The sequence below is a fragment of the Globicephala melas genome, chromosome 9 (assembly GCF_963455315.2).
Source record: "Globicephala melas chromosome 9, mGloMel1.2, whole genome shotgun sequence".
Classification (NCBI taxonomy): domain Eukaryota; kingdom Metazoa; phylum Chordata; class Mammalia; order Artiodactyla; family Delphinidae; genus Globicephala; species Globicephala melas.
This window is the reverse complement of record NC_083322.1, coordinates 16,940,715-16,968,340: the sequence shown is the minus strand read 5'-3', so window position 1 is coordinate 16,968,340 and position 27,626 is coordinate 16,940,715. Positions and strand designations below refer to the sequence as shown.

The 27,626-nt window shown below is 35.4% G+C and overlaps 1 protein-coding gene across 1 annotated transcript in view; it reads right to left on the bottom strand.

The window, feature by feature from the left end:
- MTPN (myotrophin) overlaps window positions 1–27,290 on the bottom strand; it is a 61,486-nt gene extending 34,196 nt beyond the window's left edge. The window contains exon 1 of the mRNA XM_030853927.2: window positions 26,928–27,290. Within this exon, the coding sequence (XP_030709787.1) occupies window positions 26,928–26,999 (72 nt within the window). The 5' untranslated portion in view covers window positions 27,000–27,290. The remainder of the gene's footprint in view (window positions 1–26,927) is intronic.
- Between the last annotated feature and the right edge of the window lie 336 nt (window positions 27,291–27,626).

The window sequence follows — 27,626 nt, the reverse complement described above, 5'->3', positions numbered from 1 at the left end:
TTCTCATTTGAATAGTTTTCCACTCAATTTTTCCACCTTCAACAATTCAACAAATGTAAATCAAGTAAATTAAAGTTCCTAAAGAGTAACACTGATCACACCTCTTCCTCATGCAAAAAAATTTCAACTGCTCCCTTTTGTTGAATAGAAAATCCTCACCATGATACTCATCCTCAATTCAACACCAACACACCAGTGCTTTCCCACATCTGGAAAACTTCATGATGTCGCCTTTCTTTGGCATAGTCACCCCACTTCCACTCATGTCTTGGTGTAATGAGATTCCACTTACCCTTCAAGATCTATTTTCTCTCTAAAACTTTTACCTGATACTCCCCTGCCCACTATACTCTTGATATAAAATTCCCTCCTTTTAATCCTCATAGTTCTTATTTATATGTCTCTTACTACATTTACGTTTATTTAATTAGGTATTTCAATGATATAACTCCGTTAAAGAAAGGACAATGCTTTACTTATTTATATATATTGTCTACAATGTCTGTGGGTGACTTGTGCATAAAAGTCCAATTCAAAGAATTAGTGTAATCATTTATACCATCTTTGTCATATTATGTAACCTGTTGTTTACCAAAACATATACATATACAAAACAAATATAAAGAGGTATGTATTTAAAAAACATTGTTAAGAGTGTCTGAAAGCCACATAATCTCCTTGTTGGAAAGGATTCTGTCATCTAATTCAACCACCCATATTACGTTTGAATCCCTGCTTGTGCATGCCCAACACATAACTGAATCTCTCTAATGAAAGGCAATTCAAGACCTTACAAATCAGTCTATTCCTTATTTAAATGCTGGAAAATTCACTGTTTACAGGTTCTGATCCTATCCTCTGGGGACACATGGAACAAGGAGTCCCTATATGCATGTTAGATTATTAATTGTTTAGCAGTCAGATGACATAGTAACTAAAATGAAATCTTTTCTATATGACTTGCTGTTATCCTGAACTTGGATTACTGACTTTTTGAGTATACATGGAGGGCCATTACATTAACTGCTACTAAATTGCATCTTAAAATGGTCATCTTATTTTTCCAGGCTGCCAAGTTCTTTCTAGAGTCTCATTAAAAGGAATTTGTTAGTCCTCATCTGCCCCTCCCTCCAGTTGCATCTCACCTATCTTCATGATGGTCACCTAAAGACATTAAAATTAAATAAGAAAAGTCTAGGGAATGAGCCCCACCAGTGTCAGGAAACTTCCTTCAGTTTGCTACATAAAGCGATAGGTAGTGTATTTGGGTACTACTGTTCAAACAGTCTTAAATCTAGTTCATCACACTCTCATCTAACTATCCTTTCCCATATGCCCCCAAGCATACCATTAAAACATCCAAATTTCAATGAAATGCTTGAGAGTTCCTTTATCTAACAGTCTAGGAACTGCAAAAATGGAAATTATTATGGCAGGACTTAAGGTCTAAGTGATCTCTTTGTAAGTGTTACAAACAACCCTACTACTAACATACACACACACTTAAAAAGTAACATGATCAATAAATAAAATTTGAAAAATAAGAGATGTTTCTTCTAGTGAATCCTGCGATCCAAAATATGACCATTATTACTACCTTGCTGTACTTCTGTTTACTTTTTTCTATGAAAGTAGCTGCTTGAAAAAGTTATAATCACACTATTTATTATTTAATATATGAAATATCTTGCTATCATTCTTGAAAGCCACATAATATTCTGTCAAATAGATGTGCCGGTTTACTTAAATATTCTCCTAATTCTGGACATGTAGGTTAATACCAAATACCCTATAATATTATTAAAGTTCTTATTTTACAGAACATAACAATATCATATTTCATCAATTCCAAAGCATACATTTTCCTGTATTTTTAACATGTCTGAAATCAGGTCACAAAAGAGAAAATAAAGTCTTACCACTTTACCTTGGTGAGTGGGGAAAGGGGTTATGGGTTGATTATATGCTTTGTAAAAACACTTAACAGTCATTGCCTATGCCTTGCTTTGCTACGGAAACTAATAAATGACTGGATCAAGATGCTAAAATGTGAAGTACAGAATTAAATTATGCTGAATTTGGAGAACATAAAATGGTGAAATTCATGGAAAGTAGGACGTGTTGATATTATTCTTATGAAATTTGGGTGAGTGTGCCATCAATTAATTTTAGCTCAAAAATTAAACAGAATTTTCATGCTTTAAATGTAAATAAATTAAACCCAATAGGAACACATTAAACCCTAATGCTAATACTAAATGTTTGGAAGTTCTGACCTTATCTGAATTTTATGTTCACAGACTTAAAAGGAAAGCAAACTGAACTCTAGTATAAGTAATATATCCTCAAGGTAACATTCCCTGATATGCCTGTCCTAACTTCTGTGAAAACAGACAGAAAAAGACTACCCTAAAAAGCTCAGAAAACCAAGCGTATTGGCCAACTACTTGCATATTCATTCTTAGCTGCAGGGTCTGCTCCCGTCAGAGGGAAAAAAAGTGACCCACTATTTCTCCACCCACAAAGGATCATCTTAAGCAGAGACAGAGTCAGAGAGACATAGGCACATTCCTGCCTTAAGACAGAATTTTTTACAGTGTATTAGAAGCAGGCAATAGAGAGTATAAAAGATCTCACATCAGGCCAACAAAGGCACCCCAAACTAGAATTCTTCTAGCACATACGCAGGTGATAAGTATGGTCAGAAGCAATCCTCACATCCTATCTGTTCACAACCCTGAATCGGGATTGCTTTCCCTCTTTAATAGGTGAGTAACTGGGACTTCCCTGGCAGTCCAGTGGTTAACACTCTGCACTTCCACTGCGGGGGGGGGGGGGGGGGGGGGGGGGGGAGGGTTTAATCCCTGGTCGAGGAACTAAGATTCCACACGCTGCATGGCGTGGCCAAAAAAAAAAAAGCAACTACCAGAAGAAAAACAATATGGGGATGTATGAAAACTAATCATATAGCAAAAGAAAAGGAATATCATACTGAAAACTCAACAATTTTAGAAAGCACTTACAGAGTTACCAAAATGGAATCCAAAAGATACGGTTTCTATGAAAAAGGTATTTTAAAAAGAAAACAGGCAAACATACAAAGTGAACAACTGAGATGCCAGCTGATAAGAAAAGGAAGCTGGCTGAGAAAGTAAAATATAGTAAGGAAACTGAAATTGCAATTGCAAAATTAAAATCTGCACCAAAGTCAGTAGAGTTGGGCAGCCCTACTCAAATTAAGAAAATTTAATTAAATAAAGAATTGAGAACAAGCTTAAGAAAATTTCCCATAATACGGAGCTGATAAAGAAAAAAAATAATTTGAAAAAGATGATTGGTATAATTAAAGTTCAAACCTATAAATAATACAGAACCAGAACAAAGGGAACCGAACTAGTTATAAAAGTAAATTTTTTTTGAGCTCAAGAAAGACCTGAGCCTACAGATCATAAAAGCTCATTAGATTACAGACAAAATTGAATAGATCTCCTCCATTAATACAGCTTTACAATTTCTGTTTTATAAAAATAAAATAAAAAGTAAAAAATACATTAACAGGAAAGAAAATTAAATTAGCCTGATCTCTTATTTTTGACCTCGCTACAACACTGAATTCTAAAGAAGAGGGAGAAACTATCTACAATAATGATATCTGGAGGAGGCTTGGGTATCAGGTATAATCCCCTGAGGAGAGTTACTGACACTTATACTAATGGGAAATGTGTGAGGTGTTGGACGTAGGCAGAAGGTTGAGAATTTCTGATTTGCAGTTTGGAAAGAATAAATTATGCAAATCAATATTCATGTGTAAAGACAGTCTTGGGTATCAGCAAATCAGCAGGTATGTCACCCGTGCTCCCCTGAGAGGGAGGCAAACATGAGGCAAACCTTAGACTTCTAGTGCAGTAATTCTCCAACATTTTAGTCTCAGGATCCTAGGGTTTTCTTTTTTAAAAAAATATGGGTTATATCTACAAGTACTGATCAAATTTGAAATTAGAAAGCCTTTTAACTGTTTATTAATTCGTTTAGAAATAACAAAAGACATTACATGTTAACAAATGAAATTTTAATAAAAAATAACTATACTTCCCCCACCCCAAAACTGAGGAGGATGGCACTGTATTATATTGGGTTGGCCAAAAAGTTCGTTTGGTTAGCGAACACGTTGTTCAATAAAGTTCTTTGAGAAAATGAAAAATATGTCTTTCATTTTTACTTAAAACTGAATGAACTTTCTGGCCAACCCAATTTTTTTGGTAAATTTTTTAAATGTTCGCTTCAATAGAAGACAACTGAATTCTCTTATCTGCTTCCACATTCAATTTGTTTTGACATACTGTTTTGGCTGAAATATATGAAGAAAATTTGGCCTCCCACAGATATGTAGTTGAACAAGTAAAAAAAATTTTAAGTCTTTTAGGTCAATTATGGATATTCTTCTTTGACACTGTATTAAAAACTCAACAAGTGGCAGTTTGTTAAAGGTTATTTACAATGTGGAATCTGAAACTGTATCAACAAACTTCATACTCTGTTACATTAAAATGTAACATATTCTGTATTTATTTATTTAATGTATTTATTCATACTCATAAATACATTAAATGTATTTAATGTAACATACTCTGTTACATTAAAATCCATCCATCTACTTACACTTTGAATAGCTCTTTTATCCATGCAGCATGATTCTGTAACCTCATGCATTGGTAATTTAGAATATATTGGTTTACTGAGCTATGCAGATCTTCCAAATGTTGACAAATTTCTTTATACAATATCAAAACATCACATTCAATGATATCATTTCAGATCTCATTGGAAAAGTCTTTAAATACTGGGAAGCTGTCAAACTCAAAATGGCAGATATAAATGTTCCAAATTTGAATTTTCTCTTAAAGCTTGAATTTTGTCTTTGGCAATAAAAATTATCAGCTGTTTTCCTTGAACTGACAGTCTCACTAAATTCATCTTCAAGACAATATCTGCCAAATACCCAAGTCTGAATAGCTGAATTTATAATTTGTCAGTGGATTTTTTTTTTAATGGTGTTTCATAAAAAAAGGAGCTAGTGCAAGCAAGCTGCAACCCCAACGAATGTAGAAGTACTTTATGAACACTTCCCATTTCTTCACATAGAATACTAAAGAAGTGTACTCCACAATCAAGATTTAGTAGAAGTGAATTATTATTAATCTTCATCAAGGGGATATTTTTTAACTACACATGTGTGTAGGTAAAGTTCACAATGACTAGCAGTTATACAGTTTGGTGCCACTGTCTTGATTCACACAGCAGTTTTACTTGCCTTTGCTTTTGCACCATCAGTAAAATTATGATCACAATCAAAAGAGAAAATAAAGTCTTAATAGTATTATGAAAAGAGTTTTGACCTCATGGATCTCTTGAAAAGGTCTCTGGGGCCCCTGGAGATCTACAATACTTTGAGAACTGCTGCTCCAGTGAAACAAAAGAGAGGAATTCAAAATTAGAACACAAGAATGGGGAATTCTGGCATAAAAGAATTAATAATGAAAAGTAAAATTAAATGAGCCTTTACTTAAGCATATATGATTAAAAAATAAGTCTTGAGAGAGTAGATATACAATTTAACAAGTATAAACAATCACACATTTATATATAGAAAGGAGGTGAGGAAATAAAAAGCCTACTAGATTCTCAGACACAAGGTCTTATTAAGTGACACACTGACAACTAAATGCTGTACATGGGAAGCTTTTAAATAAACGATGGCATAACCTCCATGAAATACTATGCGGAATTGTTCAAAATGAAAATGAAGAGTGGCTTATACTCCTTGAATGCTTACCATGTGCCAGGCACTGTTACAAGTACTTTTCAGGTATTAATTCACTTAATTATCACAAAAGCCTTAGGAAGCTAGTACTACTGTTCTTGTACAAGGAAACTAAGGCACAGAGAAGGTAACTCATACAAGTTCTGTATTGTTGAAATGCAAGATTACCATGCTATTGAGTCAGTAAAGCAGGTACGATCCTGTTTATTTCAAAACTTAGAAAAATATGCTTATACATAATCATAAAATTTCAGAGAATACACACAACAAATTTATTAGTAGTTACCTTTAGAGAAAAGGATTATGAGGATATTCATACTTTCTTATTTTAGTAGTATTACATTTTTTATAAATGAGCATGCATTATTTTTATAATAGATTAAAGCAAGATAGATATTATTGTTTTGAAAAACTAAAATCAAAGGCTACTGCTTAGCAAAATCTAGACCTAAACATTTTTTTTTTCCGATAAATTTAAGTTCTAGTAACTTTTTGGAAGAAAAAGAAGAAAAATTCTGACAGCTAAAAAAGGCAAAATGAAAGCAAGTTTAAACAAAGTGAATTCAAAGTCTAAAAAGCATAAAGTTTAAATAAATTGATCAGTTATATCAATAAATGTGAATAGGTTTATCTATCAAAGATAAAGAATGAATTTTGTTCATGTTCATTTTGTTTTGAATTTTGTTAAATGACAACAAAAAGAAAAGCAAACAAAAAATCCAACTAGAAGCTGTTACTGAGCAACACACCTAAGAAACAAAGTAATATGAGAAAATTATAAAAGAATGGGCAAAAATACATCAGGCACATATATCTAAAAAACTAAGAAGAGGGGCTTCCCTGCTGGCTCAGTGGTTGAGAGTCCGCCTGCCGATGCAGAGAACACGGGTTCGTGCCCCGGTCTGGGAAGATCCCACATGCTGCAAAGCGGCTAGGCCCGTGAGCCATGGCTGCTGAGCCTGTGAGTCCGGAGCCTGTGCTCCGCAATGGGAGAGGCCACAACAGTGAGAGGCCCGCGTACCGCAAAAACAAAAAAGAACAAAAAAAACCCTAAGAAGAGTAATATTAATATATGACAAAGTAGAATTAAAGGCAAAGAAAAGTAAATGGGAAAAAGATGTTCATTTTACATTTTTAAAAATGTAGACGTCAGTCATGAATTTTTATCTGAATATCAAGAAAACGACTGACAAAAATAGTGTTGTACACAACTCAACATTAAAAAAAAACAAAACAAAGAAAAACCCCGACCCAATTAAAAAAGGGGCAGAAGAACCGAATAGACATTTTTCCGAAGAGGAAATGCAGATGGCCAACAGGCACATGAAAAGATGCTAAACACCACTAATCATCAGGGAAATGCAAATCAAAACCACTACGAGATAGCACCTCACACCTGTCAGAATGGCTATCATCAAAAAGAATGTAAATAACAAATGTTGGTGAGGATGTGGAAAAAAGGGAACCCTCGTACCCTGTTGGTGGGAATGTAAATTGGTGTAGCCACCATGGAAAACAGTATGGAGGTTTCTCAATAAAAACAGAACTACCATATAACCCAGCAATTCCACTCCTGGGTATATATCCAAAAAAACCCAAGTACACTAATTTGAAAAGACGCATGTACCCCAATGTTCATAGCAGCACTATTTACAATAGCCAAGACATGTAAACAACCTAAATGTCCATTGACAGATGAATGGATAAAGAAGATGTGGTGTGTATGTGTACACGCACACACACACACACACACAATAGAATACTACACAGCCATAAAAAAGACTGAAATTTTGCCATCTGCAGCAACATGGCTAGACTTGGGAGGGCATTATGCTAAGTAAAATAAGTCAGACAGAAAAAGACAAATACTCTATATCACTTATATGTGGAATCTAAAAAATACAACAAACTAGTGAATATAACAAAAGAGAAGCACACTTACAGACACAGAGAACAAACTAATGGTTACCAGTGGGAAGAGGGAAGGGGGGAGGGGCAATACAGGGGTAGGGAATTAAGAGATACAAACTATTATGTATAAAATAAGCTACAAAAAAATAAAATAAAAAAATAAAATAAGCTACAAGGATAACTGTACAACATGGGGAATATAGCCAATATATATTTTTTTAATTAGTTAATTTATTTTTCTGTACATGGGCCTCTCATTGTTGTGGCCTCTCCAGTTTCAGAGCACAGGCTCCGGACGCGCAGGCTCCACGGCATGTGGGATCTTCCCGGACTGGGGCATGAACCCGCGTCCCCTGCATCGGCAGGCGGACTCTCAACCACTGCGCCACCAGGGAAGCCCTAGCCAATATTTTATAATAACTATAGGGTATAACCTTTAAAATTGTGACTCACTATATTGTACATCTGTAACTTATATAACATTTACAGCAACTATACTTCAAAAAAAAAGGTCTATCAATCTCCTATAACCATTGCTGAGGAAAGAAGAAGAAAGAATCAGCAAAATGAAGTATACATTAAAAAAACAGCCTTGGAGTGAGGGACTATCACAATAATTTCAGTCTTTGGCAGTTAAGAATATAGCCAGGCTTGATTAATAATTAATGAGATTGAATTAATATATACCAAACTCTCGACTCTATGGAAACTACAATTCTATTTCCACTGACTATTAACAAAACTCATTTATAATAGACCGAAGAAAACCTCAATACATTCCCAAGTTTAGGAGCTTACAGAACCCATTCTCTAATCCCAATGCAATAAAACTAAAAATTAGTACCAAAGGCTTTAGCACAAACACAAAACAGAACAAAAACACCAAGGAAACAACAAAAATAACACACAAAACAACACACAAACACACACACACAACCAAACCAACACTTAATGTCCTAAATTACTGATGGAGTAAAGAGGAACGCAATACTAGAATTAGACTATTTTGAAAATAAGGTAAAAATGTTAATTATATTAAAGAATATTACTTATAGACAGAACCAAAACTGTGCAAAACCAAGTGAGCTTTTGTGAGATGGTTAAATTAAAAGTATGGATTTTTAAAGTCTGCCACAATTCTTTTACTTCATATTAGATTTTGAAAACATTTATAATTCTGCTTAAGTCTTGAAACAACAACAAAAATTTTAAGTACACTAATTGTGATAACTTTTCATATAAGCTGAAAGGTAATGACAATCTTTACAAATTTAGAAGTCCATAAAAAAGTCTGTATAGAAACACCATTCAATGCATCTTGCTTCCTAAGAAAATTAACCTCAGAACATCTGACTTGAAAGATCTATCCTTCTAGTTTTGTAAAAATCAGTGTTAATAAGAGTTCATTAGAGTTCCTAATGCTTGAGAAACCCCCCAATATTTATATATATTTATAAATATATATATATGCATACATATATAATATATATCCATCAATATTTCCTTTAGAATAATTGTTCCCAAACCTGACACTGTTCAAATTATATATATCCTTATAAAAATGAACATTCAGAACAGAAGAAAAGAATTAAGAACAATATACAGCAATTACAGCACTAACTGCAGAAAATCTCCAAGCTAATTAAAAAAAAAAGTCTTAATATTTTGAATCAAAAGTCTAGGAGCCAAAGTACTTGCTCAATTCACTTTTCATTTTAAACAAAACTGGCAAACTAATACCTGGCTTTGGTGATCTTGTGTAGCAATTTGACTGTTTCCTCTTGAATAACAAATTAGGGGAAAACAATGAGCAACATTCTGTGCCAAAGGTAAAGAAGTCTTACAAGGACTTAAATTATTATTTAATTATGAAGCTTGAAATGCTGAACCACTTTTTTACATGATTAAGTCAAAGCGGCCTGGCATCTTTTTTATTTGATCTCCTCATTCTTCGTCTTACTTACACCTTAGAAGTAGTTAAAAGTATCAAAGAACACAGAACCCCCCTAATGCACTGGGTGGCAAGAGTTAAATCCTATAAGGATGTTACTCCCCCCGCCCCTCCCCATTCAGACACCCTATCTGCCAGTTTGCTAACGTCAAGAAGGAGGTGAATTGGTTCACTTGGACTCTGCTAATGCCCTCTTTCCTATTCAGACTTTGGATGCTCTTCTTTTCCTGTCATTTAGACTCTAAATTTTACCAATGACTTTCACCTTGACCCGATATTCCTTAATCTGATCTTGATTTTGCCTTCTGGATAGAGAATAGCTGCAAGCTCTTTCTACATAAACTCCTCTTACCCTGGTATACACAGCTGTAGATCTTTCATAAGACCTTGAAGCTTTAAAGAGTTTTTCATTCACTAGTCATTTATTTAGTCATTCCTTCATTCATTCAACAAATATTTGTGAGCTCCCACTATGAGCTATACATTATTCTAAGTGGTAGAAATACAGAAGTGAACAAAACAGGCAAAGTTCATCAGGTCAAGTAATGGCCTGTAACCTGCTCAGCAAGAGCTGGATTATGGTCACTGTGGTTCTAAAAGTTTCTCTTTTGACAACAGTTTGTGCTAAGTCAAACAAAACTTCAAACTCCATTCTTCCTCTCCCTCCTTAATTAAAAAAATAATAATACTCATGTTCCTGTAATGGAACAAGAGTGCTCTCTGGAATCTAACAGATCCAGAAATAAATTCTGGCTCTGCCATTTACTAGCTTGGTTACCCTGGGCAAGTTACTTGAATTTCTTCAAGTCTCATTTACCTCATCTGCAAAAAGTCTTTTATGGTCTTTTTTAAAACAAAATTTTCTGACAATTAAACAAAAAAATGTAGACCAAGCACTCAGTAAACAACCTCACATTAAACAGTGGCCACTGGGATATTGTGATTATTGTTATTTCATAGCACAGTGCAAAAATTAGGACTCTAGTCATAGAAAACAAACTTATGGTTACCAAAGGGGAAGGGGGGTTAGGGATAAATTAGGAGTATGGGATTAACATATTCACACTACCATATATAAAATAAACAACAAGGATATACTGTATAGCACAAGGAACTATATTCAATATCTTATAATAACCTATAATGGAAAAGAATTGAAAAAAATTATATATATATATATATATATATAAACCGAATCACTTTGCTGTACACCTGAAACTAAAACAACATTGTAAATCAACTATACTTCAATAGAAAAGAAAAAAAAAAATTAGGTCTCTGGTTTGCTTTATCCGTGTTCTAGGGATATTACTAGTCTAATCACTTATATGGTCCAGAGAGCAAATTTTCTTCTGGTAGGCTGCTGTTACTACTTCATTGCAAGTGCAGCTACTAGAAGTTTAAGGCAAACAAAGGGTAATAGGTTAGGTACACCAGTAAAGAAATTTCAAGGGGCTTTATGATAGGAAGTGTTCTATCTCTAACACCCACAATCCAAATACAGAGTAAATCAGAACAGTCTAGTTTACTTAGTATTTCTATATTTTTAGATGTCTAACTCTTCCTTTCACTAGATTTCCCCTAGTTTTTCTCAATCTTTGCCTTCCCCACTCTCCTACATGGCTTTAATATGGAATAAAAACATATTTTTAATAGTTTCAGATTTCCTATCCTTAATAGCAACATTTTTAAAATGCATCTCAAAAGTATAGTTTGGTGGAGATAGTTACTATAGATCCAGTACTTCTTATAGGCCTCTACTACACAAGATGAGGTTCATTTGAATAATAAACATTCGGATGGGATAGTGTTCTTTAAAATATTTCTAAATGAAATGGTTATCTGGTTCCTGCAGAGAACTACTATTTTAGCCTTCTCCTACTTTTTTAGGCTTTTCTTCAGGTGAAAAGAAACGACTAATTCTCTTCCTTTGATCTTTAAGATACGTACACGTTGCTGCAACTGAGCTCTAAGGCATAAGTACATACTCTACTGTCACAAGAAACCAGTGTCCTCAAAAGCTACTTAGCAAAGAGTAGATTAAATTAGCATACGTGTGACCATTTTGTAGTGCAGCACGTAAATTAATACTGGACACCTGACTGATTGTAGAATGTAGCAAAACTATTAAATTTAACAAATTCTATACAGTTGAGTCAATGTCCCTAGTAATTCAGTTACAGCTAAGTATTACCTGTCCCCACTTAGAATTCAAAGACTGTAAGACTCGGGTGTTTAGGTTTTGTTTGTTTTGTTTTTCTTTTTCAGTATTTTTATGATGACAGATCCTTTTGGGAACTGGATGAATGCTATGGACCTTCCTTTCCTATGACCCTCCCTCTGTCCTCCTCCCTCCCCTGCCACTCAAGGTTAAAAGTCCTTACCTTAGGATATTACTTTGCCAAGAAAACTCATATATTACTGCACTGGTGACATTAGTGGGTAAAACCAGTACCAGAGTTATAAATACCAGTACCAGAGTTGCAGATAATATTATATGAAACTTTACGATACAGAATATAGATAGATGGCACAACAGAAAGGTAGAAAGTCTGAGAAGAGTATAAAATAAAATCAGCTTGCTCTTAGTCCACATAGTTTCTACAAAGTTAACAGTAAAGTTCTGTCACACCAAATGCATCGAACTCTCAATGTTATAAATATGAACTCATTTCAAAGTAATGAACAATGATACCCATAACAAATAATCATTTAATGAGCATCTCTTTAATAAATGTAATATATGAAGATACAGCTTCATAAAGCACTTTAAATGTTTTAAACAATAGTTTCTTATTACTAGTTAAAAATCCATACTAGGCTGATCCCGACCAAAGTGATCACCTTCTAATATCCAACAGATAAGTCACCTCAGATATGTTCCCAATTGAGGGTTATTTTCACTGACAAAATTACTATGAGTGGTAGTAATTTTGACACACTTCAATGGTTGTGATGGCTGAGAATCTGGCCAAAAAGAAAAAAGCTGTTTGCAGTAAAGAACAAACAAAACACATATACCTTGTTTAAGGATGAGAACTACAAAATAAAACGAAGTCCTGTGTTTTTAACACCATTTTACAAATAATTATGTATCTCTGTCTCTGGGACTCTTAACCTAGGACTATTCAAGGTTCTGAAAGTATGTATTCAAATTATAGGTTCATTTTCATTAATTTACTTATTAGCAGCATCACACAGAACAGAAAGCAAAGAAATAAAATGTGCACCAGAAAACATGTTAAGTGCAAATGTGTAAGTCTTTATAAGTATTTTTAATCCATAAAAGTGTTAAGCATCTTTCTTTCTTACTAACAAAAAAACGTTTTTAAAAAAAAAAAAAAAAAAGTTTTAAAATGGAAGCCTGCAATAATTAAGGTCCCAAATCTTATGGTATGTTACCATATATACCATCTATACATCTATCTGGAACTTTCAAGTTTTTTTTTTTCTTTCAAAATGACTACTTCAGGCATTTAAATTAGTTTTATATAGTTGATTTACTTATTAAAAGCACACTTTTCTTCTTTGAAAGGTTTAAAAGCAATTAGACATTTTCTAATTGAAAATAGTGAAGTATTAAAATTTTTACTGATGGTATAAAATTACAATTTTAATTTAACAAAATATATATTTCTATATGAAGAAAGACTACCAAAATTAAGAAAATCCATCCAAAACATTATAGCAGTATCTCAATGTGGAAAAAGATTAATATGATCAAAAAGTAGCTTCATTTTCAAGAAACTAATTCATGGCTCCATAATTGGAATAAATTCCTAAAAATATTATGTAGCCTGGGAAATCCCTTGTACTCTGTTCCAATGGTTTATATTCTTAAAGGCTGTATCTGTAAATAATCCCATGATAAGGAGAGAGAGGGAGAAAGGGAGGAAAGGACAGGGCAAGAGAGAAGGGAAGAGAAAGAAAAATTCAGTCCTTAAAATTTCAGGCATGATCTCTGTAGAAATCTGCTGAGTGGGAAGGGGGTTATATATTTTCTTAAGATTGTTTTTTGTCACCATCATACATGAATGACAACTTAAATATATTCATATCTTTTATTCCTGACAGAACTGCTTATTTCACTGTTTTCCAGTACCATCACAGAAAATAATCTAAAGGTAAGATGATTTTTTTTTAACCCCTTGGAAATTAATGTTATTATTTTGCCCAGAAGCTTACAGACTAAAAAAAAAAAAATTTCATAGTTAATCATTTTAGCCAGCATGTATCTTGCTCTTCATTTGGGTTTATTAATTTTGAATAGAAGTATAGGGACTGTCTATTTCCAATCTGGGGTCTTTTTTCTGAAAACTTGTATTTCTATTTATCAGTTCAAACTTGTATGTTCTTCCCTATCTTCTGCTGGTTTGATCTCAATGTTTTACCTACTGTAATACTTAATCTTGATTTTTTTTTCCATCTAGTATTTCACATGTAGTTCTGAAACATTTCATTACAAATGATGTGGAAAGAATACTCTTCTAGAACGAATCAGATCAAATCCAATCCTTCCACTCATTAGTTGTAGGATTGCAGGCAAGTTACTTAATTTCCATTTCCCTAATTATGAAATGGAGATAAGGCCTACCTGGGTAGATGTGAGGATTAAATTTCATACATATCTGTATGTATATTTATTACGTGGAACCATACCTGGCATAGAGTGAGTACTCAAAGGGAAGGCATTCTGTTCTCGTTATCTTCCATTTTGAATGTGATGTTCTATAGCATTCATTCTCCTCTATATTGCAACCAAATATGATTTCTTGGCTCTTACAGCAATCTGTTCTTTTTATACAGTTGTATGTTTTCTTAACACGTTTGTATAGTTGCTTTCTAAGTTCTTTTCATATGTCACGTATTAAATAGGGAAATAATTTATTGAGAACCCATACAACTATCTATCTTATTTGTTGTTTGTCCTGTACACCCTTTTATCTGAACCTACCAAAGAAAACTCATCCTCAGAAGAGTTATTGAATACACTGGCCAGCACTGTAGGTCTCAAATGATATTTGATGAATGAACTGTGAATGAACCAGTGAGAACTGTGCTAACTAGCCTTCTCTTTCACTCCTAGAGTTGGAAATCAAGCCAGGTCACGCGACTGGCACTAGGGCCGGAAAGAGAAGAATTCTGGCACGTTTTTGGTGATGGATGACCTTTGATAGCTGAGAAGATTTTGTAAAATTCCCTTTCACAGTTTAAAGATCTAGTTTCTCTTTGCATGTTTATAAGTAATGATTCCTAATTTTCAGAATAATTTTAGGCCTCTTGCCTAAAGGTTCACATTTACTGTAGAAACACTACACTTTTTCTTTTAAAGAATTTCATTCAGCCTCTCTTCTCTCTTCCCCCTATCTGTACATGGCTTTCCATGCCTTGCTTTTCCTTACAGTTCAATACCTTTAAACCATAAAGATCATATTTTTGGAAAGGCTGATCCCGAAAATAAGTTTTATATTTGATCATATATTTTAATTATTTTAGATTTCAAAAACTCAAGGAGAAAGAAATGAAATTTAGTTTATCGGACAACCTGGTTTTTGTAACTTCAATGTTATGCAGGAGTGAGTAAACTATGACCAGTGGGGCCAAACCTCGTCTGCTGCCTATTTTTGTAAATAAAGTTTTACTGGAACACAGACATGCTCATTTGTTTACATAACATCTATGGCTGCTTTTTAACAGCAGCAGAGATGAACAGTTGTGATAGAGACTGTATGGCTTACAAAGTCCAGGCTGTAAGAGAGCCTTGATGTCTCTAAGCCTCCTCTTAGGAAAGGGTCTAAATAAAAACAACACAAATAGCAAATATTTACTACACAGTTACAATATCTTAGGCACTGCTTTGTTAAATTTTACATTAATTATCTCTTTTAAAAATTGGGTAAAATTTTTGCATAAAATTTATGGCTAAAACGTGAATAGGGTACTTATTGTAATCCCTATTTTCAGATGAGAAAGCTGAGGGTTTTTTTAAATTTATTTTTGGCTGCATTGGGTCTTCATTGCTGTGCGCGGGCTTTCTCTAGTTGCGGCGAGCGGGGGCTCCTCTTCGTTGCAGGGCATGGGCTTCTCATTGTGGTGGCTTCTCCTGTTGTGAAGCACGGGCTCTAGGCACGCGGGCTTCAGTAGTTGTGGCACACAGGCTCAGTAGCTGTGGCTTGCAGGCTCTAGAGCGCAGGCTCAGTAGTTGTGGCACACAGGCTTAGTTGCTCTGCGGCATGTGGGATCTTCCTGGACCAGGGATCAAACCCATGTCCCCTGCGTTGGCAGGTGGATTCTTAACTACTGCACCACCAGGGAAATCCTCTTTTTTATTTTTTTTAACAACTTAAGTTATATTGGGATTAAATGACAATTTAAGGCAATTATTAATATATATAGTAAATAAAATGGAAACATTTACATTTAAGACATTTATAGATTTTAGTATTTTCCTCAGTGAGTAACAGTATTTTCACATGTCTTTATTCAAAGCACTTTTCATATATGTAATCTTATTTTTTTTAAATTGAAGTATAAACGACCTACAACACTATGTTAGTTCCAGGTACACATTATAGTGATTTGATATTTCTATACATTTCAAAATGATCATCATAATAGTTACCATCTGTCACCATACAAAGTTATTACAATATTATTAACTATATTCCCCACACTGTACCTTTCTTTCCTGTGACTCATTTATTTTGTAACTGGAAGTTTATAACTCTTAATGTCCTATTTCACTCACCCCCTCCCATTCTCCTTCCTCTGGCAACCACCTGTTCATTCTCTATATCTATGCATCCATTTCTGTTTTGTTATGTTTGTTCACTTATTTTGGTTTTTAGATTCCACATATACGTGAAAATCATATAGTATTTGTCTTTCTCTGACTTATTTCATTTATCGTAATACCCTTGATGCCCACCCATGTAGCAAATGACAAGATTTCATTCTTTTTTATGGCTGAGTAATATTCCACTGTATATATATACACCACATCTTTATCCATTCATCTACTGATGGACATTTAGGTTGCTTCCATATCTTGGCTACTGTAAATACTGCTGCAATGAAATTAAGAATTTAAAAATTCTTAACTGAAATTCTAAAATGATGGCCACGAGAGGTTACAAGTGGAAGTTTGTGTTATATTTATACAACTGCTATCACTATTACTGTATTTCACAACTATTACAGTAGTGAGGAAAACGTGAACCAAGTTTGAAAACTGAGCTATTTTTAAGTGAGGAAATGCAGGAATATCATTTACACTAAGAACATGTTTTAAAGAGGTATGTGGTAAAACAACTTTGAAAACAACAAAGCAAGGAAGGGTTAATTCCTAGAGATATGGCTTCAACGCAAATTTAACTAAACTATATAGGTGGATAAAAGACAATGTGATAAAGATTGGGAATACAAAGATACCTTCTAAAAAATTCATAGCTCAACAGGGGACAGGCAGGTAAAAATTAATATGGGGTTCTTAACTGCAAGCAACAGAAACCAATTCATACTGATCAACAGAAATGTAATGCATTAAACAGGCATTAAAAGTAGTTCTCAGAATTGCTGGGAAGTTTGAAGAACTGCACTCAGTAAACGGGCAGGAACTGAGCGAGAAGGCTTAAAGGCAAGAAATAAAAATCAAAATCTGTGACATGAGCCACCTGAGTACAGAAGAGATGTCACTACTTCTCCTTTTGGCAACTGGATGCTTTATTGCTGCCACTACATCTTTTACTGTGCCCACACAGGCTCCAGATAAAAGCACCCAATTAGTCATGTTTGGGCTATGGGCCAATTTCCTAAAGTTTGGGCACGAGAAAACAATTTATTTGTCCTTTTTTGCTTTTATGTAGTGGGAGCCAGGGCTTGCACTTCACCAAGATTCATACTATATAGCAGGGAACTCCTCAAACACAGGAAGGGGCTTCAAAGGCTGGGAAGCCCCACCCCCAAGAAAACAACCCCCCCTCTACAAACACTGTATCTTAAATCAAGATTTGCAGAAATATTTTGAGGGGGAGTCTCTGTGTGCTCAAATACCTATTCAAATACTTAAATAATAACAAGTGATATACTCCTATACATTCACCTTTGTTTTTTTAACCAGTCATTAAGACAAAACTCTTTTTCAACATTCAAAACTTAAAGACATATTTCACAGAGCAAGATTTGAGTTTCTTAAGCCACTCAGTTTTTCAAACTCAAGTCCAGGGACTTGTCAGTCAAGTCAGGAGCCCATAGCTCTCAAGTTTAAGAAACTACACTAAAACATAATATAATAAGAAAGCTCTATATTAGATACCATGTTGGCATAAACGAGGGATTAACTACAGTCAGGGAATGCTATGCAGAACAAAAACTTTAAAATAACCAGAAATTTACCAAGCAAATGGGGTGGGGCAAAAAAAGAATACTCCAACAGAGGTAACAGCTAGTATAAAGCACTTCATTAGAAAACACTGTAGCGTAGTGAAAAAGGCACCTGTTCAGGTCAGGAAAAGTGAATTAAACTCCTAATCCTAATTAGCAGTATAATCTGGGTCAAGTCCTTTAACATCTGATTTTTCCTCATCTACAAAATAAGGGAGACGGACTAGATGATCTTTAAGTAGTTTTGCTACTAAACAAATTTCTGGTTATTATTATTAATCACAATGGTTAACATTTATTGGCACTCACCATGTGGCAGGGAAAATAGTATACAGTTTACATATATTAGGTAGGTATCATTATCCCCATTTTCCCCAATTGAGGAAACTCAAGTTCTGAGCAGTTAGCTAACTCATTCAAAGTGATCCAGTTAGTAAGAGAGCCACAGCTGGAGGATTTAATTGCAAAGCCAATACATTCAATCATAGTTAAACCAATCACAAAATTCCAAATTCCCTAAGGACAGGGAATTTGCTACTATGGTTTTTATTATGCTATGGGTAATATGTTTATTATCTACCTTTTTCTGATATCTAAATTTTTCAGAGGGCCAAGAATTTAGACCCAAGTATCAAAATATTCATTACTTTATATGGTCAAATAGAAATCTTTCCAAAATATATCATACACATCTCTGTTTAGATCAAAGTAGATCAAATTTTAACTTTTCTTGAAGCTCAAGGTTACATTTATACATATTAATTATTGTATGGTTCTGTGGAACTTTAAGATAATGTGACTCTTTTCTCTTCATTTTCTTGGGTCAGCTTATGTTTTTGTTTCTTCTCACTGCTTTCATTAATCACAGGTCCTCTACACCCTTATAATGGTTTCTGGACTAAAAAAATAAATCAAGTTGCAAAAAAATTACTTTCAGCCATATTTCTCATTACAAGGTGGCTTTTGATGTAGTACCATAAAGTAATTCTTAATTATCAATTCAGCGGTGATTTGATGACCTAAGCACAACTTTATTGTTTCAAATACTTTGACACAGAATATTGCTGTACTGTACCATATCCTCCTATCTTAAGATACTTCATAACGAATTAAAATCTGAAGCATCATGTCTTCACATAATGCCAGCGAGCCAGAAAAAAAAAAAAGTTTAATGTTTATGAAGTCATATGGGTTAAATGTGAGGTAGGTTCCAAAAATGCTCCTTGTTTCCCTGAAATGATAGAAAAAAGGAAAAATCCTTATAGGAACCCTCCTGCAAAAATTCTAAAGAGAATATAAGAGGGAAAGTGGCTCTATCCCATACTAAAACATATTATGAAACTACCATTAAAACAGTTTAGTATGGATAGAAAAAGAGCAAGAAATCCAAACACATATTGGAATTTTCTTTATGATAAATAGTTCAGATTAGTAGGTAAAGAGGAATTACAATAAATGTAGAAACTGTTAAAAAAATACACAAACTATATTCCTATTTCATGTCTTACTTCAAAATAAGTAACTGAAGGATCAAATGCCTAAAATGCAAAAAAATGAAAAACAGAAGTTCTGGAAGAAAGACCAAATTTATTCATAATCTGATAGAGGAGAATAAACAGGTCTCTTTAAATAGGACACAAAATCCAAGTCACAAAAGGGGGAAAAAGGGATATACTTAACCACGTAAAAAGTAAAGACTGTTGTAAAACAACAACCAAAAAAATGAAGCCAAGAGACAAACTGGAAAAAATATTTGCAAAACATATGATAAAAAAACTAACTTCCTGGACTTCCCCAGTGGTGCAGTGGTTAAGAATCTGCCTGCCAATGCAGTGGACACAGATTTGAGCTCTGGTCAGGGAAGATACCACATGCCGCGGAGCAACTAAGCCTGTGCGCCACAACTACTGAGCCTACATGCCGCAACTACTGAAGCCCGTGCGCCTAGAGCCCGTGCTCCGCAACAAGAGAAACCACCGCAATGAGAAGCATGCACACCTCAATGAAGAGCAGCCCCCGCTTCCCGCAACTAGAGAAAGCCCACACGCAGCAAGGAAGACCCAACGCAGCCATAAATAAATAAACAAACAAACAAACCCAAAATACTAACTTCCTTAATTTATAAAGGGCTCATACAAATCAATAAAAAACAGACCAATTGCCTACTAGAAAAATGAACAAAAGATATAAACAAGAAATCTGAGGAAATGAATACAAATGCTAATAAAGTTCTGATGTTTGATTTCCTCATTAAAGAAATGCAAATCACCTATTCAAATGGCAAAAATGCAATGTCTTAGGGAATGATCAGTCTCAAGTGCTACTGATGTGTGTCTAAGTTGATAAAATTCATCGGGAGGGTCATCCAGATATAGCCTGAGAAGCTGTCAAACGTATGTACAAAGGTAATCATGATAACATACGCTGGAAAAAGATGTTTATCATGGAGCATTAGTTAAATAAATTATGGTATATCCATAAAATGGAGGCATGCACCATTTAAAAAGGCAGGGGGATGAATAAATTTCAATGTAGAATCTAAAATAAACTATTAAGGAATTAAAAAAAGCAAAGTGCAGAAGTGTGTATAGAATTATTTTTATGTGGGGAAATGGATGAGTAAGCGGGTTTTCCAATGTTTCTCTGGAATTAATTATGTGAACCTGTTAAGTGTGGTTAACTTTGTTCACAGGGACTGGGGCAGAGAGCCACAGGTCTTGCATTTTCTAATCTGTTCCCGAGTTAATGTCACTTTTTAAAGTTAATAGGAATTATCTACAGAGTAGAATTGTGGGCCAATTTTTGCCTTTTTAAATACTCTTCTGTCTTAAAAATACCTAATAAAATCTATATTTTAAATTTAAAAAACCACCTGGGTAGGGATAATGGGCAATGGGACCCTTTGTTGCACTTTATTCTATCAATACAGCTTTATCTCTTAAATAATAAGCATATATCATTTTAAAATTTAAATCAGCTTTAACATATTACACTTTAAATTGTTTGCCCTAGTTTGATAATGTTTAAAATCTCAAAGCAAAACACTACATATGGACATCTGAGTGAAAACTTGTCTTCCAATGTTAAAAAGATCTTGCATTATTTTAAATTCAAAGTAAAAGACTAATAGAAAAGTATCTATACTAAACTTTCTGTATCTACTGAGGGCACCTTCTTCTACAAGCTGACCTACTGGCTTTCTGACTGGGTCACAAGCCCTGCTGCAGAAAGGGCATAACACAGTGACAAATTTTTATAAGAAAGAAACTGATAATTTAAAAAAGAAGCAAACAAACAAAAAGAAACAACAAAAAAGGAAACTGCATAAAACTGATACATGCAAGATAGTGTGAATCAGGACCTCTTTTCAATTGCCTATTTTATTAGGAAAGTGAAAAGTGATCCCAATAAGTCATGCAATTTCTAAAGATTAGAGTTGATACTTTTCTCTCAGGTTCAAGAGATCATTTTCTCTCACAGGTGAACAATTGTTGCTTTTCAAACATACCAGAGTGTCAAAGGCAGGTGTAATTAGATTGGGGGCTGGAGAGGGAAAGGAAACCACAGAGAAAGGGAAGTTAGAGGCCTGATGTATAGTATTTCACAGTAAGTGAAACAGAAGCACATGTAAACAAGAGAGTATATATATCAGACCTACTGTAGATTCTAAGGTACTACTTATCAATATAACTCACAAGCATTCACCTCTAAGAGAGTTGGATCCTCAAAACTAATCACAAAGCTCACCTCTAAGTAGTCTCAATGGATAATTACCATCCTGCTGTGATTATTTTTAATACTTACTCAATAATACAGTACTCCCTGAGTTACCTAGCATTATTGAGAAATGAAAGTCAATGGTATGCTGACATAAATAGCAAGGAGCTTTGAAGCCAGAGAGACTAAGTTCAAATCTCAGCTTCATTACTCAAGAGCTGTATGACCTTGGGCAAGTTATTTAATCTTTGCCTCTATTTCTTCATCTCTAAAATCTCTAAAATTGGGTTAACGATATTAACTATGTTCAGGGGTTGATGTGATAAATAAATGAAATTATACCTGTACATGGCATCACAGTACTCAAATATATAAAGTTTTAAGAACATATCTTTTGAAAAAAGTGCCATTTGTTTAATTTAAACCATTCTGAATAGAAGTCTCAATACTTCAGTTAACTTTTGTTTCTTCTTAAGGCAAACAGACACAATTTAACTTTTCCTGTACTGTACAGGATCGTAATTATTAATACAAATTATAAGATTACGCATGACGACACATACAAAAAAGTTTCCACAAGCTTTCAATCAATCAATCAATTAATCAGTTTCTTTACAGACACTTTGAGAAAGACAGCACCTGACAAGACTTAAAGTTTATAGCGATGTCTCCATGCTAATTATTTCCAAATGTAACAATTTTACAATTAAACAGTTGAAAATTTAAAAAACTGTACCCCTTTTACTATTCCTTATTCACAGAGATAACTTGTGCTTGCCTCTTGCAAGCCCCTTTCTCATTTTCTTAATGTGCTCATGCTAAGCAACTGTGAGCTAAGAAGCCAGATAACCATTTCAAGGCAGACTGATCTGGTGAAAAATATATGGGCTGTAGATTCAGACAGCTCTGGGTTTAAATCCCAGTTGTGCTACTTATTTTGTGACCTTGTTAAATTACTTAACTTCTCTAAGCTTCAATTTCCTCATCTTCAAAATGGGAATACTATTACCTATATTGAAAGGCTGTGGTAAAAGGCAAATGAAAATTTACGTAAAAATCTTACAGAATGCTTTCTAGTACCTGGCAATATAAGTCATCCTGTCAATGGTAATTATTATTATATAACTAATGCAAGATGTTGAAACTATAGTGAAGTTAAGAATAAAAAGAATTTCTTACTTGGAACATATGCTTTTAATGCGTGAAATTCCTTGGCACTATACTGGAGACACAAAGATGAAAAAGGATATAGTATCTATCCTCCAGAGGCTCACAGCCTTTAATTAAAGACAGACATATAAACAAAATCACAGCAATTTGATAAGTGAAACAGTAAAAGAGGCAGCACTCCATTTGAAGTCAAAATGCTTCTCTGGAAGAGATGATATTTAAGCTAAGAGGAAAAACAGCTCACCAGGTTGGGAGTTAAGGACTGAGGTGAGCTGACTTGGTCAAAGAAGATGAAAGAGCACATGTGAAGATACACAAGTAAGAAACAGCCTAGCAGGGTCTGGAGCAGAGAGCGTGTAGAGAGAGTTTAAAATGGCCAGCATAGGCCAGATTTTCACGATCTAGTACGCCAAACCAAGGAGGAGTTGGCCCTTTTTTAAAATAAATAATGGGGAATCACAAAAGTGTAAGGGCAGTGAAGAAGGTTGGCTGAAAAAGATAAGATGCTCAGATTCGTATTAGAGAGAGATCCCTCCAGCTGAGATGTTCAAGTTGATCAGGAAAGAGGGGGGAACTACAGTCAAGGAAAATACAGTCCAGATGGTTAAGCAGCAGCAACTAATCTAAAGTAGTGATAAGAATGTAGAGTAAGGAATGGATGAGAGAGACTAAGAAAGGGAGTCCTGATAACACTCAGAAATTTGGGAAAATTCCCCAATTTCTAGTTTGGGCAAATGATTGGGTCATAATGTCATTAGTCAAAATGGGGACAAGAGAAATAGAAACAATTTTTGAGAAGAAAATGTGAGCTCAATTTGGAATTTATCTGAATGGCGCTATCCATTAGGCAGTCCGGAGCTCAAGTGAGGGCCGAATTAACTCCAATGGGAGAAATTAACATAAAGGCAGAAATGGAAGGCAAAAATAAGGTACCAAGAGGAATCATACAGATTGAAAATGGGTGAATATCTACTATTACTGCTCATGAATATCTTACTTTCTCTTGTTTTCCAATTGGACAAACTGCTTACGAAAGTGAGATGTTATTTTACTTTGCATGCTACTTTAAAACCATGAACGCTTTTCCACATAGGTCTGCTTAATATAAACATATGCGTTTTCTGAGCATTGCGTCCAAATTCTTCACTATTATGCCAGGCTTAGCAAAGTGCTGGGGGCCTGAAAGGTGCCCAAGAAAAATGGATGAATTAAGTAAATATGGTCTTTTGGTCAGTCAAGAAACCAATTTGTTTCAGATATTGTTTTAATGACACAGATGAATATTTAATATGGAGTAATCTTAAGTTTTTCTTTATATGCTGCTTTTTCCATTTAGGAACATAACAATTTTCAATGGTTTTGGAACTCTGAACTTATTTTTCAGAATTCAAGAAGTTACCCCAAACCAACAATTTATGCCTATCCATACTCCAGATTTCTGTATAGAAGTCAGAAACAGATAGAAAAATACAATTATTGTTTTTTAAAATATTAATTTTAAAAAAGGGAAATACTACAATGCTTCACCCACAGGTCCATTCTTAAATGTTAGCAATGTGAGAGATATTCACAGGAGTACTCAGAAGAGTATTTTTAAAGATTCTCACCCCTTAGAAGGAAAGCTACACAAGTCCAAATGTTTCTTTACGTACTTTCTTTGTACACACTCAGATAAATGCACATTACATAAACTTAGAGAATAATAATGTGTGCAAAAATTGGTGGATGAAAAAGGTAAATCAGTGAATAAGCAGGGAAGATAGAGGCTGAGCAGAAGAAACCATGTTATGAGGACCTGAAATGTGAAAAGGCACAATAAGGGAGCTCAGTCAGAAAAAAATGGAGTGCTAGTTTTTGGTTGTTTTGTTTTTTATTATTTTTCATTAACAAAGCAAAAGATATTTGAAGAGACTCAAGTTACCCAATAAAAACTAAGAAAGGAAAAAGCTCAATGGTCTGTTCATAGAATTACTTTAGAGTCAAACCTTTTTGGATAAACCAGTTCTTAATACTTTCTTTTACTTTGCTTTGACTGTCTATCCTTCCCTCTCATGCACATCTTTTTTGTTAATGACAGTAAGCAGTATGGTAGTAATAGGGAAAAAATCAAAATCAAACTGAATAGAATGACCTAATTTAAAAACTAACTGAAAATAAATTAATCCATTGGTATTGGCACATATTTTTACAAAAATGTTTTTGTGTGATTGAAAACTATGCATAATCTGCCTGGATGTGGACCTTGGGAATGTCCTGCTAGAAATCTTGATATCATAAATTTTCACAATTACAGTTTAGATTGTGAGAGACTGCATGGAGAAGTTAAGGAGTCTAAGTTTGGGAGTCGGCAGTTTAGTTCTGCCTTCGTTTGTTCTCTCTATAACTTTGGATTTTTTTTTTTCTCTTAAGTACCCTGCATCTCAGTAATCTTATCTGTAAAATGGGACTAATAAAAGGACTTACTTTACAAGACTCACAAGGATGATACTAAATAATATAACAGGAAGACACTATATAAACTTATTTTTATAGCTGCAAGCTCAGTACTTAAGAACTTTTCATATCTCAAGAATATCAAATAACCTAGGTTCCACCATTAACAGAAAAACAAAAGCCCACTCACTTCCAGAGTACTTCAGTGTCCCACCACTGGAACCATACCATGGACTGAAATGTTCCAAGTAATTTCCTTCCTTTAATCTTAAGGGAAACATCCAAAAAGTCCGATTTCAGACTATGCGAAAAGTCTAAATTGTAATGGTACTAAACAGAGTAAAAACTATCAGTAGCTTGCCTTGCACAATCCTGTAAGTTTTAAGAAACTCTGCTTCTGGTTACTTGTTTCTAACAGAACTCTGAAGCAAAAACATAGCAACATACCAGTGGTCATATCCTTTGAAGAACTAAAATCTGGATTGGCTTCTTACACTTTTAGAAGGTGAGCAAGATGCCCTCCCTGATCATGTCATAAAGCTATACTTTTTAGAAGCAAGATGTGCTCCATGCTTAGGTAATAAAGTCATACTTTTGTTTTGAAAGATTTCTTTTTAGATCACCATATTAAAATCACATGTAAGTTCTCTCCTAATTACACAATGCACAATTTCAGGGTCCAAAGGCAGGCCAGCTTGGAAATTTTAAGTTTACCACTTGATCACAACGTGGATTCACATCTGGGTTTAGGTTTGAGATTAGCTTTCTTCATCATGATTCTACCCCCAAGAGTACTGTGACTAAACTGCCTTACTATTTATTACACATATAAGCATTTCTGATGGAATCAAGGAGAAAGACAGAGTAACCAAAGTTCACACACTTGTTTGGAAACTGCTCAAATAACTTAAAGACGCCCAGATGCTAAATGACAACCTTACCACTGGAAGCAAAGAAGTTATTTGTTTTAGCGGGGGAGAGGGAAAAGGCCACACCCAAAGTTAAACGACTTCACAGTGAAGTGATACCAAGTTTCAGAATTTTAACTACTGCTATTTTCGGTACTCTTTTTCACGGTCAATGAATACTTTAAATTCATAACAGGCCCAAAGTTAAAGAAAACGTTCCTCTGACCCTAATCACTTGTTACTTCATTCAGTAGTGGGCAGGTCCAAGATGGAGAATTACCTAGTCCAGAAAAAGATTTAAGTGTAACTCTGGAGTAGAAAAGGGCCGAACTCAAGTCATCAGGGCTCGTAAGTGACTCTAAAAGAGCGGGTCACCACTCTCCCCTCCCCCAAGAGGTCGGGAAGGCAAGAGCCTGACTGTGTCACCACGGCAGTTACCTGACACAGAACGCGACCGCGTTGTGTGGATCCATCTTTCAGTTTGGACGCTCCCTGCCTCCCGGCTCTCTAGGTGCCGCCTCCACCCGGGAGGTCTCCCCCACCCCCGCCCCCGCCAGCCCAGCTCCCAGCAGCTTCCTCAGCCTCCCCTCCATCCCACCTCCGTGCTCTCGCGACTCCACTCATCCCCACGTACCTTGGCCACATAGTCTTTCACCTCATCCAGGTCTCCGTTTTTCAGGGCCCACATGAACTCCTTGTCGCACATTACTGCAGCGGGGCGGGCCGGCTAGCCAGGCAGAAAACGAGGAGGCGGTGGCAGCAGCAAGCGGATACCGCCGGGCGAGCGGGAGACAGGGCCGCGCGGAGCCGGAGCAAAGAGAAGGCGGGGTAGGCTGGCAGGCGAGCGAGGCAGTTGGCCGCGGCGACCGTTAGGGCGGGAGAAAGAAAGTTTTTTGCGGCCACCGGGCCCAGCTGAGAAGGTTCCGCCTGGCCGAAGAGAAGCTGGAGCGCTTGCACTTCCGGTTCACTCCCCGCTAGGGCCCTCCCCCAACTTCCTCTTCCTCTTCCCGTCGGCGGAACGCCCCGCTCGGGACCCCGCCCCGACGGCCCGCGGCCGAGCGCCCCGCGTGCGCAGGCGCAGTGGCTGGGACGGCTGGCGGAGATTGCTGGGGGAGGAGTGGGCGGGTCTGGGAGGCCAAACAAGGGGGTCGGAGGTCAGGAAGGGCAGAAAGTGTGTGGCGGGAGTTTTAGGGTATTCCAGAGGGGATCAGGACGTTTCTGCGCCCCATAAGCGGGAAAAACTTAAGAGAAACCCACAGCCTTGGAGGGCATGTTGCTCACCTTCCTAGTGTGCAGTAGGAATTTTTGATTTGAATTCCTTGCCTTCTCTTTT